The sequence below is a fragment of the Notamacropus eugenii genome, chromosome 5 (genome assembly GCF_028372415.1).
Source record: "Notamacropus eugenii isolate mMacEug1 chromosome 5, mMacEug1.pri_v2, whole genome shotgun sequence".
Taxonomy (NCBI): domain Eukaryota; kingdom Metazoa; phylum Chordata; class Mammalia; order Diprotodontia; family Macropodidae; genus Notamacropus; species Notamacropus eugenii.
Window position 1 is genome coordinate 332,852,705 of NC_092876.1, and position 18,753 is coordinate 332,871,457.

General features: G+C 39.3%; 1 protein-coding gene across 5 annotated transcripts in view; it reads right to left on the reverse strand.

Annotated features, from left to right (window-relative positions):
- The window catches only part of EPHB1 (EPH receptor B1), a 700,554-nt gene that overhangs the window by 77,686 nt on the left and 604,115 nt on the right, over nucleotides 1-18,753 (reverse strand). For all 5 annotated transcript variants that reach the window (XM_072613592.1, XM_072613594.1, XM_072613596.1 and 2 more), the window contains exon 10: nucleotides 6,375-6,497. In XM_072613592.1, coding sequence (XP_072469693.1) covers nucleotides 6,375-6,497 — 123 coding nt within the window. The remainder of the gene's footprint in view (nucleotides 1-6,374; nucleotides 6,498-18,753) is intronic.

Sequence of the window (18,753 nt, forward strand, 5' to 3'; positions counted from 1 at the left end):
CTTGACTCATCTTTTGGCCTTCATTCTATACTTTCTCCAATTTATTTACATTATGCAGTTAGCAAAATATTCCTAATATACCTCCTTACTCTTTTGACCCCAAATTATCAATGACTCTCTATTGCCTACTGAAAAAAGATATATATATATGCATATATGTATATAATTCTTATCCAAGTATTCAATCCTCTCCATTTTCTAGCTCTAACATGCCTTTCCAGTGTTTACTCCATAATACTCCTCTTCAATAAATCTTTCCTTTATAGACAAACTGGACCATTTTACACTCCAGGAGATAGGCAGGATAGATGTAGAATGCAGGACTTGGGCAAGGAAGATCTGAGTTTAAATCTAACCTCAGATATTTGCTACTAGCTGTGTGACCCTGGGCAAGTCATTTATCCTCTGTCTGCTTCCGTTTCCTCAGTGGTAAAATGGGAATCATAATAAAACCTAACTTCCAGGGCAGTGGTAAAGATTAAATAAGATAATATTTGTAAAGTACCAGACACATAGTAGACATTATATGAAAGCTATTGTGGCTGTTACTGTTGTTCACTTAGACCAGTGCCTGACACATAGTCAGTATTTAATAAATTGTGTAGCCTTCTTTTACCTTCCTCCATTCTCCCCTTGTCCTGCACAGTCTTACTAACACTGTCCCCCATACCTGGAATAGACTCCTCACCCAATTCCACTGTGGAATTCTTCCCTTCCTTCAAGGTCAAATGCAAGTGCCATATCTTTTAAGAAACCTTTTCTATATTTCTCACTCCCCAATCTCCATCTGCAGGTCTCTTAAATTCCTCATAGCACTTTTCCTAGCGCTTGGTGCTTTGTCTCTGAAACCAAAAGAATCCTACTAACCCTTGCATTTACCCTTCTCTACCATAAGGTCATAGGTTCAGAACTGGAAGGGACGTTCGAGTAAGTCAGCTCTCTCATTTTGGAGATGAGGAAGTAGATCTAGAGAACTTAAATAATTTGTTCACTGTCCCTCAGGGAATAAATGACTGATGTAATTCAAACCCAGTTTCTCTGGCACAAATTCAGCAGCCTATCCATTGTACTCTCCATCTTGGCTACTGATAATAGCGATAGCCAGAGCTTTGCATGATCCTAAGGTGGTGTATTTGCACAGTGTTCAGATCCCATTGGTCTCCTGGGTATAGGAGATAGTGTTAACTCTTAGTCCCTTTCAGGCCTCCCAGGTCTTGCTTGTAATTCAGGTTCGGCTAGTTTCCTCGGAGGGGGAGGGTACAGTTACACATAACACTTCACCACACTGCATTAGAACACGAATGAAACCCACATGGCAATGAAACAATTGACAAAGTCTTTCTATTTTTTCCCTTTAGTGTGAATGTACTAGTGTATATGTCATCAATAATCACTGTAGTTAGATTAAAGGAATGTGGGATTGTGTTTATATTCGGAATCCAGTCAGTACAGTGAGGAGATTTTGAGCCTGAGTGACTAAGAGAAAGGTAATGTTATCAACAGAATGGGGATATTTGAAGGAGAAGCATTTTTTCTGTTCTTATAATCACAGGATTTAGACTCAAAAGGGACAGCTGAGATCATTTGATCCACCCCTCTCATTTTATAGATAATAATAATAACTCATATTCCTCTTGTGCTTTAAAGTCTGCAAACTTCTGAGAATGAGAGGTTAAGTGATTAACCCAAGGTCGGTTACATAGGTAATAACCATCAAAGTGTGGGTTCAAATGCAGGCTTCCTAATTCCAAATGCTGAGTTATTTTTACCACACTGCGGTTTCTGGAGAGCCTCCTTCTAACTACATTTGACTTTATCCCTAACCTTGGCTCAGGACGTAGCTGCTTTAATGTTGCCCTCCCTATCACCTAAGATTCTCGTTTTTGTGCCACACACAAAACTCTGATTTCCTTGGGTTACCTCCATCATTAACTAACTCTACTACTGTTTTTGAATGACTCCGCATTGTTGGCTCATGGGATCTTCATGTAATCTCACAGACCATCCAGGTCAACTCCTTAATTTTATAGATAATGAAACAGTCCCAAAGAGTTTAAGGGATTTGCCTAAGGTCACACAGGGAGCAGGTGAAAGAGGCAGGATGTGAACCCCCAGAGTCAATGATTTTCCCTCATATCACTCTTCCATCAAAGATAAAAACATGGCCTACAAGAGATTCCTACTGCTGAACCTCAGCTACATTCAGCTCTCTTGGGCAATGCTTTGATTCCACTATGTTGATTCCATAACTGTACAAGCCCAAGAGTTGTCAGGAAACAGAGCCAAGGGGTGAAAGGCCTGAGGCTATTGATAATGACAGCAGGTGGCAGCAGACATCATTCCCTAAGACACAGGGGTGGGATGGGATGTTTTTGTGGAATTTGGTGGAGCAGAAGCAGCTCTGGCCTGGAAGTCAGAAGACCTAGGTTTGAAGCACAATCTGCTGCTCCAGTTCCACACCACATTAGGCAAGTCACATAACTTCTGTGCTCTTTAACTTCGTCGTCTATAAAACCATAGGTTTAGATCTTCCTTCTAGCTCCATATCCCATGAATCTCACTAATCAATTTCCTGTGATAAGACCATAGACAACAGACCATGAAGCTCTATTGGTCAGGCAGCTTTAGATACATCAATTGAATATCTTAGGGCCTTAGTTTCTTTGCATGGAAGCTGAAGAGAAAGGTCGGGGTGGTGACCTGGAAGGTCTCTTCCAGGGCAGTAGGAGGCACAGGGGATAGAGTGCCGGGGCTGGAATCAGGAAGACTCATCTTCCTGAGTTTAATCTGGCCTCAGACATCTACCAGCTGTGTGAACTTGGGCAAGTCATGTAAACCTGATTGCCTCAGTTTCCTTATCTATAAAGTGATCTAGAGAAGAAAATGATAAACTTCCAAGAAAACTCCAAATGAAGTCATGACAGGTGAGACATGATTGAAAAATGACTGAACAAAAGTGTCTTCCAGCTCCAAAATTCTGAGATTCTTGCATTTTCTATGTTTTTTTCTTGCACTTAATCATATACTGTCATGTAAAGGATCATAAATTTAGAGTTGGAAGAGGCCTTAGAGATCACATAGTCCAATCTCCCCATGTTATAAGGGAGAAAATAGGGGCAGTAGAGAGATGAAGTGACTTGCCAAGGTTACACGGGAAAGTATATGGTGAAATTCCTTAGTTGTGACTTCAGTCATCTCCAGCTATGATCCTGGTTTTGGGGATCTTGCTTGCTACTTATTTTGAACTTTCTAAGGGTAGTCAGTGAAGACTGGCTTGATGAATGAAGGAAATTCTTCCTAATATCTAGCCTTAATCTTCCCTGCTATACATTTAATCCATTCTTCTATCCTCTTCTGGACATGGGATTAGATCATCACTAGCCTCCTTAAAATGATAATTCATCATAAGCTAAGTTCTCTTTTTGTTTGCTTAATCCTCTGTGGTACTTACTTTCTAAGTTATAATGATTTATATTCTTGCCTATTTCCTCTAATAACTTTTATAAGATTGATATAAAATATAAAATTTTAATATAAAATTCAACCTACTTTTTCTCTGTCCCTTTCTCTCTCCATTCTCCCTGCTTCCCCTACTTCTGCTCTTTCTTTTCCTCTTCATCCTCATCCTTCTCTTTTTCTTCATCCTCTTTTCCTTCTCCTCCTCTTCTTTTTTCTTCTTCTTCCTCTCCTCCTCCTCCTCTTCTTCTTTTTCTTCTTCTCCTTTCTTCTTCTTCTTCTCTTCCTCCTCCTCCTCATCTTCCTCCTCTTCCTTCTCCTCCTCTTCCCCCTTGTCACTTCTTTCTCTCTCTTGATTTGTGATTTACATAAAAGTAAATGTGAAAATTGCCTGTATTGTTTCATATAGCCAGCTCCTATGTATTAGCTAGTCTCAAAGTGTGAGCTGGGGTCAGTGAGAGGTTTGGAGACTTGCCTTTGATCCTACAATAAGAGTACAGGTCTTCGTGACTCCAAGTGGGCCTTCAATCCACTCTAATCCAACCACCTTTCTTTGACCTCATCAAAGTTTTACTTTAATGATACACCATTTTCCATTAGGTGTCAGAAGATTTAGTGCCTTCCTGCAGCCCCATTTTGTTCCCCCTGTTCAATATCCATGATGACTAAAAGGGAACCTCACCACTCACTACGTTTTCCTCTATCTATTCAATTATTATCTCTTTGCACAAACTTCACTGGAAGCTCTTTTACTGTGGAGTTGAAAAAAGGAGAAGCAAATGGAAAATAGATTGAGTAGAAAGAATCAAAGAAGAAAATTATGAAAAGAAACCAGAAAAAGCAGTTTTCCAATCAGGAGTTTTACCTCCTTTACTTTTAGAGCTATGAGAAATTAGGTCAATTGAATGAATATCATTGGGGGAAAAATGACTTTAGGGATGTTTGCTGAGTGAGATGGGCAACTAATTTATTAGTAGTGAAAGCTATATTCATAGAGGATGGTGGTTCTGGGTGCCATGTAGTCTTTTAAAGACCCTAGCCTCCAAAATCATGTGACACACACCTGTTTTGGCTCAGACCTCATCCGAGCAGGGCACACAAGCATTGCTAGTCTTGGCCACAAATGCTGCATGGAAATGGAAGGTGAAAGTTGGAGGAGCTCCATCAATTGCTGCTTTACAGGCCTCTAACATTTCATGAGCTCGCCCCCAAATTGCAACTCCCAGATGGGGTCATAAAGTGAGAGAGATCTTTACTCTTCATCTGACAAAGGCAGAGGAACTAACGTGTGCTTTCTGTGATAAAATGCAGGTTGACAACACATTGCACTGAGCACATTAAATAAATAACATTAAAATCACTAAAGCCATTACCAAGCGGCCATAACAACAATTAATAATATGGGGAAATAAGGGACCGAACCGAGAACTATCTTCCAACATCATCTTTCAAATTTATAAGGGGAATCTATGTGTCTCACCATAATCCAATTTATCAGGAGACCATCCTTCCAGAGCCTGCTCCTTAAATATTTCAGAGTCTAAGGAGATAGAGAAAATTATCTGCACAGAAGTTAAAGTCTTGGTTCAGTAACATATTTAATGAAAGTCAATGGGAGATATGTAAAGACTCATGTGGCTCAGAGTATGGCCAGTCTTCTGAGAAATCCCAAGAGGTCTTATGGGACCAAAACTACATTTCATGATAGGGAGATTTCAAAGATCTCCAGGTAAGGTACCAATGGAAGTGTGAAGCCTTAACTCGTTAAGAAGAAAATCATAAGCTTGTCTGAGTCCTAAAGCATGAAAATGGGTGGTCTAATAAGGTTTTCAAATGTGACTTTCAATTTCCCTGGCAGCTGTTTGATCTCATAGTGTATTAACTGAGGCGATGGATGTAATGTTGCCAACATTCTTCTGTAAGATAACAAAGAGTTGCTGCCCATGTAGTAGCTTGATTAAATAGTTTCCTGTGCTCAAATTGTATAAAGAGATGCAAATCCAAGTATTTCCCGCTGTTAATAATGAGGAAAAGACAATGCTTGTAGGTCTTAGAGCTGGAATAGACATAAAAGTGGGTAGATTTTCAAGGATGCTGGAAAACAACTCAGCAAAATAGAACTAATATAAAAGGACATTAAAAAGACTATTGAAGAAAATTAAATGAAAAAAGGAAGACAAAGGAGACACCATTGGACGCAGATATGGAAACGGTCAGAAGAAAACCAATTACTGAAAAGCAATAGAAATGAAGTTTGAACCTGTGTCTAAAATTAGCCAGACTTCTTTGGATTAAATAAAAAGATAGACAGTGTGGGAGCTCAGTCTTATTTCCTGAGAACATTTCAGGCTATTCTACTACTATACTTCCAATCAATTAGATGGGACACAATTCCCCAGAGTGAAATAGGACATTTTACTGGTAATACTTTGTAACAAATATGTGCGAAGGAATAAAGGTGGGGGAGAAAGTGTTCTGAGCTCTACATTTGATTTTGTCACAAAATACAATTGCAGTTTGTTTGAGAAAAAGGAAGCAGGAAATCTTAGGCTAAGACCATTGGGGAAACATATGAGATGAGTCAGGTCCTGAGTCCACTGGCCTAACAATTCCAATTTTCTTTTGAGGTAAATCACTGACCCACCCATTTCTTCCCTATCCTCACCAGAGTTTTAATGAATTCCTTAGTATTTCTTATTTATTTTCTAGATTGTGGAATTACCTGGAGGAAAGTATAAGCACAGTCCCAAAGACTGACAATGAATCTCACTCATTTAATTCTCCATCATACATATCTGTACACAATCCAGGGTTATTCCCCCAGATAATGATTCTCTTTGTGGTTAAGAATACTTGGAGTAATTGAGAAGAGGTATAAGAAAGAGAGGATGGAAAATGAGAGGGAAAGAGAACCATACCTGCTCCAATGACCTCTTCAATTTTCACAAAAGACACATCGATCTCCTTGGCAAACTCCCGGACAGCTTCATTGGGATCCTCATAAGTGAAGGGATCAATGTAGATCTTCATTCCTGGGGAGCCTTGTTAGAGGAGATAAGGAGGGTTAACAACCCAAAGAGGAAATGCTTTGTATTATGAACACTACTGAAGATACTAGGGTTATATACTATAACTGTTCTTCGATAAGTCCCTTCTGTACACAACCTTTCAAACAATCATTGCGATTTCTTCTCTCGTCTTATCTGGGCTCCCCATCTCCTGTCCCACTTGGCCATTCTAGGCTGTCTGCAAGCTCCTTTAATTAGATTGTAAGGTCCTGGAGGGCAGGCACTGTCTTTTTTATTGGTATTTGTGTCCCCACCACTTAGTTCCTTGCCTGGCACACAGTAGGTGTTTAATAAATGTTTATTAATGGATTGACTGCTCTTGCTTCTCTGTCCTCTACTTCTCCTCCATATTTTCTTCTCTTCTCAAATTCTTCTTGAACTGTAGAGCAGATTACTTATAAGTGACAGATTGGGACCAGTCCCCCACATTGAGTTGCTCACAGAAGCCAGGAAGGTGATTGATGCCATGCCAAATGCATTAGCAGAAAAGTGGTGGGAAAATGGTAGGGTAGATATCAATATTTATCAACTTGACAACTTTCCTGAGTGGAGGCCACTGTTAAGGTTATAACTGACGGTTTCTGGTCCAGGACTGAAAGAGGGATGGGGATGGATTAAAAAAAAGAAATTGCTATTAGAAAACCAGGAAGATGGAAGTGCCAGAAAAAGAACAGAAGAAAGTGACTAGAAAGTCTTGAAAATCACTAATAGAAAAATAGAACAAACCACAAAGAAAAAAAAACACTATATACAGTGAAAGAAAAATGATAATTGAAGTCCCTTCTTTCAGATACACAAAAGTATATAAAAAAGGAATAAAATAGTGAAAGAGAAATACATAAAAGAATATAGACTGTGTCATCAATAGATACAATCGCAAGACAAATAGGTGTACATAGGAAGAAAATAAAGAACTGTCACTGCAGGAAAGATATATTCAAAGAGTGGAAGAAAGAGGACAAAAAAGTAAATGGAACTCAAGAAATAAATGGTTTCATTCACAACTGTAATTTTTCAACATTCCTGGTATGTTATTAGAAGAGGTGTAAACAGAGTGTGCACTTTTTTGGTGGTGAGGTTATGGTTCGAGGGGCAAGTACTATTCCTTAGAGAGTGCCTTCTAAAAAATGTTTAGTTCTGGCTGTCTCCAGGTCAGGTCAGTTTAAAGGGAATCAGTATAGGACTAATATAAAACTAAATTCATGGTATGGCAAATGAGAACAGAAGAGAGTGATTTTTATTTGAAGTCTCTTCAGATTATTTTGTACCCCAATGTTCTATGCTTTCATCCTTCATATAAAACATAGCGAGGTATTTGTATTGAAGAATTATTTTGGCAGCTTTATAATTCCTACTTAATTGATACCACATTTGTTATATAAGTTATATCATCTACCCTGGAAGATCAAGGTTCGATTCTATAAACAGAAGACTTGTTGATTTACTCTATGGTGCCCTACAGACAGTTGGAAGGAAAGTAGGGAGAGAGGAAAGAAAGGAGAGAGGAAGAAACTAACTGGCTCAAGTCAAAAGAGGAAAGTATATTAGGAAAGAATTTGAGAGAACTAGCCAGACCATTCATATATAACAGATTTCACTGAAATCTGAATTATTCCAATAACAGTCACCAAAAAAAATGCAAAAACCCCAACAACAATGAGTCAGTGATGGCATTCTGATACCATTGCCTTCCACAGATAATAATTTTACATCATTTAAAAATTAGTTTGTAGAAGTCTCTGAATGATATTGAAATGAGTACTTGGTCAATTAAATGAAAACAAACGAAATGAATAAATCATCTTGTTTCTACTGTAAGTATTCCCCTTCCCAGGATTGCTACTGCATTTTAACAGATAACATGAAAGGAGAAGGGAAAGATGAAGGCTGTTGATGAACCACATCCTTTTATCTTCTCAGCGCACTGTAAAATTAGAGAGAAAATGACGATCCTGGTGTGTCACCGTAGTACACTATGACAAAAGAGAAGGTGAGGGTTGATAAAACAGATCTGAAAGACCCAAATCAATCTCTTCCTGGAGACTTACTCAAAGTGCAAAGTGAACAAATCTTTTAAGCACCCAGAGTGCTCTGTTCCTAGTCCTCTTGTGTTTAAGGAACTAGTTGCTTCAAGAAATGATTGGGGAAGGTGAATGAGTGGAAAGAGAGATCAGCTAACTACGTGCTTGTTAATTGCTTTCTAAATGACTATTTTGGTGTTTGAGTCTCAGTGCTTATAAGTAAAACATTCTAAGCTCTCAAATAGGAATTCCTTCAACAAAACTAAGCTGCCCAGAATGTGCTATAATGAAAGAATACAAAACAAAATCTATTTAAAGATGGATGGGGAAGAATTCTGAGTTAATGAGGTTTATAGTCACTGGCCCCAATCAGATCAGAAGGAAATCTATTCCCTAGGGAGAAATCGCTTATCTTTTGAAGGTTGGTGAATTCCTTTAGGCCACTAATGTACCTTTAAGTGCACCCAAAGTGCAATTTACCAAATGCCTCAAAATACCCGAATGAGTTCATGCTATTTGAAAAGGGAAGCACTTCATTCACAGAGAACAGCTTTCACAAGTAAGTTCATAAGTAAGACCTGTTATGTAGCATCTGCATGTGACTACTAGGGAAGGGTTTCACAAGAAAGCTTTTCACACATGGACTGGATGTGCAATTTCTTTGGCAAAGGGAACTTCCAATAGAGGAAATTCCCTTTGCTAATACAAGCTAGTGCCTACACTGCAATTTATAGTCTAAAAACAATTGTCTAGGACACTGGGAGGTTAACTGAATTGCTTAAAGTCATCCTTGACTCTAGGTCTTTCTGGCTTTTAGGCCAGCTCTGTATTTACTATTCCGTGATGTGATGTTTCTTAAGACTTGGAAGAGAGAGAGAGAGAGAGAGAGAGAGAGAGAGAGAGAGAGAGAGAGAGAGAGAGAGAGAGAGAGAGAGAGAGCAGAGAGAGAGACAGAGAGAGAGACAGAGAGAGAGAGACAGAGAGAGACAGAGAGACAAAGAGACAGAGAGAGATGCATGGAATACATGTCAAATTATGATTCATTTTATGGGAGGTGAAGTTCAAAGCAGTCCAAATACATGGCCTATGAAAATACAAGTACTAACATTTGGGTCTCCCCTAGCTGGCTTGGTACTGCTATAGAAGCAGAAGAAGGGAGATTACAAACTGGGGAAAAAGTTTCCCCTAAATGAAGGCTTTTCCCCTGAATTGGGGCTGCTAATCTTAGAAAAACATACCAAAGGCAGTTCATCTGACTAGTGGCAGGAAAACCTCATATACTAAATAAAGCAGTTTGGCCCACTCATTTCTGAATGACACCTTTTTTTCAGTTCTTTCTTGGGCATCTTATCTGGATTTCTTCCAATCCCAGAAGATAAGAAAAGCTTGGCAAGGCTGAACAGGTTATTTGTGTTTGGCATCCTTTTTTAATGCCTTTTCCATAAGCTAGTACACCGTGCTGGCCTGTTTCTCCTTGCACTTATGAGGGAATAATTTTTAATTATCAGGAAAGTGGCATTTAGGGCAATGAATCATCCTGCAGTAAACGAGGAATTCCAATCATCTGTGGAAGCAGTTGGAGCAGAACATCTGAAAACATGATTCAGAAAAATAGTTCCTAGTTTGGGATTATTTGGAAATTCAGAGACTAGTTTGAGCTTCCATTTCTGCAAATGTGTTGTAGGTAAAAGCTTTATGCTTTTCAGGGCATCCAAGAAGAAACATAAAATTAGGTTTTTTTTTTCCCTTTGCAATTCTACTCATGAAATTTTGCAATAACTACAGGTTGTGCATATTAATTACCCTATAAACAATTTCACAAGTGTGGCTGAGATCCTAACCTAAATTTCGAAGATGGGTTGGGGTCTTAGCTTAGAAAAATCAAAAGGATAATCTTTTGATTCTCTAGTCAAATAGCAATTCAAAGTAGAAACTAGGCTGGAATGAGGGGGAATTAGTCCCAGGGCATTAAAATTGAGGAGTGCTTCTTCTCCATGTTAGGCCACCAGTCCCACTCTGCATGGCAAAGTGGCTTCTACTTCCTCACCTGCCCTTGGGTCAGTTCTTTCAGACTTCTATCTTTACAGCTTTCCTTTCCCAGAGCAAATGTACCCAACCAAAATGGAGGCCTGCATGAAGCCACTCGTGGCATACTAATGATGATTCAATGGTTCAATTAATCAGCAAGTTTTTATTAAGAGTCTACACAATGGCAGGTGCCATGAAAGATGCTAGTGATATCAAATGCAAAGAATAAACAATCACTTCTCTCAGGGAGTTTACATTCTTATTGTGGAATTGCTGAGGTGAGACTCTAAGGTCTTCCCACACTGAAGGAGAGCTTTCTGGTTCACTCATTCATTTATATCCTGCCTCAGATAATTCTTAGTAGTGTGACTCTGAATGAGTCAGCTCTCTGGACCTCAGTTCCCTCATCTCTAAAATGATGGTTTTGGATTTGAAGACCTCCAAGGCTTCTTCACCAATTATAAATCACAGCCCCTTTAACTATGGCTATAACCAAGAAATCTGCTGGGAAGCTAGGCCACATCGGTCCATCACCTGACTTGAACCTAAAGCCTTTCTATGTGAGTAGGACCTTCCAGAATTTGCTGGAAGGACTTCCAGTGTCTTTTTCACTACTGAATAAAATGAGTATAACTTAAGTAAAAGTGGCAAGTTCTGGCAAATTTATTATGAGTTGTCTGATGATTAAGACATATTTGCAAACCTGGCTTTAGCTGAAAAGAAGGTGCCAAGTTTTTAGGGCATAGCAGGGATTAGGGGTGGGATGGGGAATAGAGCTGGTTTTAGGCAGGAAGAAGGTTTTCATTAAAGGACTGCTGAAGCTCGAAGAAAAGAGTCTTCTTACAGCCTTTTGCAGCTCAGGAAACACGGTATTCCTCAGAGGTCTGGCATTCTAAGCAGATTCAATAGGTGACAATTGTCCATATGGTTTGATATCAGGTGTTCCAAGGAACACACCTTCTCCCACCAAGCTCCCAGCCCCCATACAGGCTGATTCCCTGAAACTGTGCTGTTAGAACTTCATTCATTTCTCCTAAAGTTATCAAAATGCCAGTGCCTTCAGGGAAGGTAATACCTTAGGTAAACAGTCATTTACATCATGGCAAGAACGAAAGATTTAAGAACAGGATTTCTTTTTTTTTTTTTTTTTAAACAGAAAGGCTTGGGCTCTTTGCTTTGAGTATCATTATTTTAATAGCATTACATACTTTTTCCCCCTTGAAATAATAAGGATAATAACAGATAACACTTAATAAGCACCTACTATGTGCCTGGTACTTTACAACTGTTATCTCATTTGATCCTCACAACAACCCTGGGAGGTAAGGATTATTATCAGCGCCATTTTGTAATTGAGGAAACCGAGGTTAAGCGACTTGCCAAAGGTCACACAGATAGTGTCTAAGGTGGATTTGAAATCTGGTCTTCCTGCTTCTCATCCCAGAGCTCTTTCCATGGCACCATCTAGCCATTTGTATATTTTCCTGCTAGAAGAGGTTACCATTGTAGAAATGTATGATCTGAAAATGGTCAATATATTAAACATACATATTAACAAATTATACAATATAATATATGCACATATATTTTTAAAAGACTTAGCAAAAGGAAAGAAACAAGCAATTATTAAGTACCTACTATGTGTCAGGCACTGTGCTAAGTGGTTTACAAATATCTCATTTGGTCCTCACAATAACCCTGAGAGGTAGGTGCTCTTATTATCTTCATTTCATAATTTAGGAAACTGAGTTGATAGAAGCTGAGTGACTTGCCCAGGATGACTCAGCTAGGAAATGTCTGGCCACATTTGAACTCCGGGCCCAGGACTCTGTGCACTATGATGCCACCTAGTTGCACCACCTCCTTTCAGAAGACCTTCGGTAAATTCAGTAGATAGTCTATGGAGGATTTATGAGAGGGCATGGACAGGAATCCTGGGATCCCAAGGGTGTAGAGAACTCCTGGTATGGAAGCTTCTTTCACTGATGCAGAGGAGGAACTACAGAGGAGTTAGGTCTTAGAGAAGAGCCAGAGGTTAAATCATTTGCCCAAGATACCATGCAGTATGTGTTAGAATTAGGAATTTAACTCATGTCTTCCAAATTCCAAAGGCAGCCTTGTATCCAGTCTACCATGTTGCTTTTCCTTCCTGCCCTCCCCCCTCCAAAATAAATAATCAGCAGTGGCACAAAGTAAGAAAGCACAAATCTATTGGATTATCTATATTGGAAAGATCATGGTTCTATCATAGGGAAGTGAACTGATAATTTCATTGATAAAGGGTGGTGCCAGAAGAGATTAATGCCTTTGAAGATCTAAATAAAGCAAGAGAATTTTTCCTGAAATAATTTATAAAAAATAAAATTCCCTCAGATTCTTAGGCATATTTTAGACATGATGATATACACCTGTAATCTCTGCTATTGAGAAATCAAGGCCAGTGGATCTCCTGAGCTTGGGAGTTCTTAGCTACACTGGACTCAACTGGCACTAACATGGTGAGCCTCTTGGGAACATCAAGTTGCCTACAGTGGGTTGAACCCTCTAGGTCAGAAATAAAGCATTTCAAAGAGCCTGTACCTATCAGTAGGTGGATTGGATATGTGAATGGCCACTGCACTTTTGGCCTGGGTGATATAGGAAGACTTTGTCTCAAAAAAACAAAATAAAACAAACAAAAACAAAAACCCAATTACCAGTCACCAAATTACCTAATTTGAGATACTTCCCCTTCTAAAATGGTGTGTTAATCTCTTTCACAAGATGACTAGAAGGTACATATCCCATCACCACTTTGGGTACCTGAAGGGAGGTACCTCCTCCAACGATGTGGATGGTCGGGGTGTTTCTAGAAGCAGTGAACATCGAAGGGGCCTTTTGATATAATTTTACTTGTGGATCTGATATTTAAACTGACATTTCCTTTGCCAAGTCTCATTGTGTTTTGAGGATATGCTCCCGGAAAACTCTGAGGAAGGTCCTTTATAGATGCAGTTATTGTTGTACAATGTGACTTGGTTCCCAACTAAGGAGAGGAAGGGGATTTTGATTTGCTTTCTCTCGTTGTAAATGCTACATAAGAGCAGCAAATAACTATCCATGGTAGAGCTCGTCCCTTTGGTGGAAGGCAGAGGGCAGCGCTAAGGAGGGATCCAAGGGAACATTTCTGTGCATCTCCTCAGGAGGTGGCGTGAGCACCCTGGTGATGAACTGCTAGGGGAAAGTCAAGTGTAGCAATGTCTCTGATCAAGCATCAATGACAACCTGGTCATGAACTGAAAAATTGAATGCAGCTCTGAAGGCATCTAACATAGAGCCAGTGCTAAAGTATAAGGCACTTTCCTAGTGCTGGCTGATTATATCTGTTTGATACTTATTAAGCCCTCATGGTAAACCCAGCCACCTTCTTCACAGAGGTTTCCACACTTCCTTCCTCACCAGGATTTCCTCACAATTATTGAGGCTCCTGTCACCTTGTAAGGTGAAGCTAACCAAAAACTGCCTTTGGGGAAACAGTGGCAGGGCCCTGCTTCCTTAATTGGAAGAATGTGCTTTGTCTTCCCCACTGAGATTCACAATGTCAAGATGATTTCTGGTCCAATAATGCTAGTGTCCACATACAATTAGAATCAAGGGATCATGGTTATAAAATTAATAAAAATAATAATGTGATAACAGTTCATATGGACATTGACCTTTAATGTTTCAAAAGTTATTTTAATCCATTATCTCATTTAATCCTTGTAACAGTCCTTTAAGGCACACCTGAATAACTTGGCATTAAAATAAAAATAGGCCAAACTTCTTCTGGCTGCAGACAGATTTTTAGTGGTTCACTTTTCGAGTAAAGGTATAATTAATAATTAAACTATTTTGCAAATAAACCATATTTTTAAGAAGGGGAATTTTCAATTAATATAAATTAATTACACTTATTACTTCTGATTTTTATTTATCATGAAGTAGCTCCTCTCAGAGTAGAGACAGATTGATGATGGTTAGTTATTGAGAGTCATGTGGCAAACAGGAGAGAGTGTGCAGTAGCAACCCCACCTGCCAAGTTACATGACTAGTGGAAGGTGAGTTAAGAGGGGCATGGACAAAGCACTCATTACATCTTTGCTTTCTTTTACATTCTCTACATTTTTTATGGGCTTCCTGAAATCCTTTGGTGGACCACAAGAGGCTGGAGGGCCATATGTTGTGTAGGTGGGCTTTAAGGTATGTGTTCATCCCATTCCTATTTTACAAATGAGAAAATTGAGACCACCCAGTTAGCATGTGACTGAAGCTAGATTCAAACTCAAGTCTTTATTCCTTTTACTAGCTGAATGACTTCGGGCAAGTCACTTAACCTCTGTTTGCCTCAGTTTCTTCAACTGTAAAATGGGGAAAATAAAGCACCTACCTTCCGGGATTGTTGTGTACATCAAATGACCTTTTCTTTTCTTTTAAGGCAACTAAGATTAAGTGACTTGAGTGACTGTCTGAGGCTAAATTTGAACTCAGGTTCTCCTGACTCTGAGGCCCAGTGGTCTATCCACTACACCACCTAGCTGCCCCCAAATGAGATAATACTTGTAAAGCATTTGGCACTTAGTTTTATTCCTGACTCTAGGTACTCTACTGCACTTCAAAGGTAATTTAGCCCAATCTCTCACCCATTTCAGTATTCCTTTCTATGGTATCCCTGACAGACAGTTACCTGGGTTCTGCTTAAATTTCTTTAATGACAGAAAACTCACTATTGTCCATGAAAATCTGTTCAGCAGTTCTCTTAGAAAGTTCATTCTTAGACTGAGCTGAAATAGGTATTCTTTAACTTCCATTTGTGGGTCTATCTTCTGTCTTTTGGAGAGATACAAAGCAAATCTACTGTCTCTTCAATTATTTGAAGACAGCTGTCATTTTGGTACCTACCCCTCCATACACACAAATACAACTCTGGCATTCTCTCTCTCAAAGCAAATCTATTTTTTTTCAATTGTTTCTCATTAGGATATGATTTACAGTCTCCTTGATAGCCTGCATGTTGGTAATGATGTAACTTAAGTGGAATAGAATATTAGGCCATTAGGATGGTCTCAGGCACTAGCTGTGTGCCCCTGGGCAAGTCACTTAAATGCTGTTTCCCTCAGTTTCTCAAACTGTTAAATGAGGTTAATAATGACACTTACCTCTCTGAGTTGTTATAAGGATCAAACGAGGCAATGTTTGTAAAGCAGTTTACAAACCTTAGAGCACTATATAAAGGCTAGCTATTGGGATTATCTTTGTGATTTTATTTCTTTTCCTCTTTGGCATTAGTGTGTTTTTTATTTTGTCTTTTAACATACGGCCTACAGAAGTGGTCCTTTTCAAGAATAAAAGGCAAACAACTGGGCATTTTCACTGAAGCCACTGGGTGTTTTCACTCATCATGCCTGAAATACTCTTCCTCTTTATCTCTGATATCTTCCTGGTTTCCCCAGATTCCTATAGTTAAAATCCTACCTTCTGCAAGAAGCTTTTCCTAGTTTCCTATAATGCTAGTGCCTTCTGTCTGAGGATCATCTCTAATTTATCCTGTGTATAGTTTGATTGTACGTAATTGTTTGCATGTTGTCTGTCTCATTCTGATTCTGAGACCCTTGAGAGCAGGGACTGTCTTTTGCCCTTCTTTGTATCTGGCTATCATTTAGCACAGTGCCTGATTGTGCTTTTATTAAGTGGGCACCTAATAAAAGTTGATTGATTGACTGACTAGGCCAAAGAACTTCCAGGAAGACCCAGAGTCATAAATCAGTCTTATTAGGATGTTGCTCTTTAACAAACTCTTACAGCTAGGTTTCATAGTGGGTGGAGTATGGGACTTGTAGGCAGGAAAACATGAATTTGAATTCTGTTCAATTAATGTCTCAGCTTTGGTTGCCTCATCTATAGAACAGGTGCAATAACAATAACAACAGAGTTTGCAGGGTTGCTTTGAAGATCAAATGAGATAGTATATCTGTTGTGCTTTGCAAACTTTAAAGTGCTCTACGAATGTTAGTTATTACTATTATTACATCTAAGGACTATAATGCAAAACCATACTTCACTATCTTTTCACAAGGTTATCGTAGGAAACTTCATCAAATGTTTGGCAGAAATGGGAATACTGTGTTTATAATAGTCCTTATCAACCCAGTAACCCTATCAAAAATAATCTAGCTTAGCCTGATATAACTTCTTCTTAATGAACGCATGTTGATGTCTAATGATTAACACATTTTTTTCCTACATCCCCATAAACCATCTGCTTGGTAATCTATTGTAAAACTTTTGCTGTGAAATCAGTGGTAATATCACTGATCTGGAAATCCTAGAGTCGATATTTACTCTCCTCCCCATTTGAAAACTTGGACACTGGCCTGGCTATAATCTTCAAGCATCACATTTTCTAAGACTACTCAAAAATTCCTCTCAGTAATTCAGAGATAACATCTACAGATTCCCAAAGCCCCCAGGTACTCATGGGAAGGCTGCTTTTAAAAGCTGCTTGGCTTTTCCTCATAGCTGTGAACTTGCTACTGACTGTTAGCAATTAGCAAGGTGTCAGCCACTGTCAAGAATCAATCTACTTGACACTCAGGCCCCTCTTAAAGAGCACATAGGGCAACCAACATAAACTTTCTTACACCTCCTAGGTGCTCTTTCCCCCATTCTTGATCAGCAGAAGTATTCATCAAGATTCTCCTCTGTTCCTGCTATGACTATTGATGTTCACCATGGATAAGTGACCAATGGTGTGCCTTGGAAACTGTAGCTTCTGCATCACAGCAGCTATTTGAAAGTGGATATGGGCTTTCATAGATGAATGTGAGTCTTCTGTCACTGGAGGTATTCGAGAAGAGACTAAAGGACCATTTGTCAAGGTCATTTCAGGTTTCGTACTCAGGTACAGGCTAGCTTAGATCAGAGTCAAAGTCCTTGTGATTCTGACATTCTGTCATTCTAATTCTTACACTAATAGCTTCTGTAAGCAGAAACTCAAGGAATAGTTAAATATCCAACTGGACTCTGTATGTTTTAATGCTTGACCATTGGACAGAGAAGATTTCCTCAGTTTGATGATACTTGAGAACTTCCTTCTCCATTGAGGGACATGATAGAGTCATCTCTACACAAGCATAGTACTGGGTCTGAGGGGCTGCAAGATCAGCCTGCTCCACCATCCTTCCATCTAGGCACAACATCTCAGTCAGCTCGTTAGATTAAGGCTTTGCTCCAAAGTGTTTTGTTAAAGTCCACTTGTCTGAGAAAGCAAGTGACCAAATGCCATCACAAAGGAGTTGTAGCATGTGTAGAGATAAACAACAAATCCTTTGATAAGACAAAACTCAAAGGGAAAGGGAAGAATATATAAGCACAATTTCATTTTTAAGGTGCCTTTGTAAAGTACCTACTGTATGCTGAAGGTGGTACAATGGACAGAGCACTGGCTTTGGAATCAGGAAGACTCATCTTCCTGAATTCAAATCCAACCTCAGACACTTACTAGCCATGTGATCTTGGGAAGTCCCTTAACCATTCCTCATCTATAAAATGATCCAAAGAAGGAAGCGGCAAACCACTCCACTATCTTTGCCAAGAAAACCTCCAAAGGAGTCACAAAGAATTGGATGCCAACTGAACAATAACAATAACTATGAGCCTAGCATTGTGCTGAACCCTGAGAATACAAAAATGAAAAACACAACTCCTCCCCTCAAGGAGTAGAAACTCGAATGCAAAGAACACAGTTAAGTAAATCCCCCTTGAAATAATAGATAGAAAACCACCCTCAGAGTCAGAAAAATCCAGGTTCAAGTCCAGCAGCTCCATATTGGTTGTGTGTCCTTGAGCAAGTGACAACTTTTCAGTGCCACATGTAATTTTTTAAGATTGTCAATCGCAGAGAAGGCACTTATCTGCATTGCCACCTTCCACATCTGGGAGTGTCTGCATCATGGAGCATTACTCACAAAGACAGGCCCAGCGAGACGGGAAAGGGCAGCCAAGAGAAAGTAAGAGAACCCACGAGATGGAGGGAACAAGCAAATAAAATCTTAGCTTAGACATTTGCCTGCCTGTGGCCTCATACTCAGGCATGTCATAGTCCTTTCTTCCAGAGAATTTTCTAGGATTTCTTGTTCAAGATAATAAAATACCCTTCCATT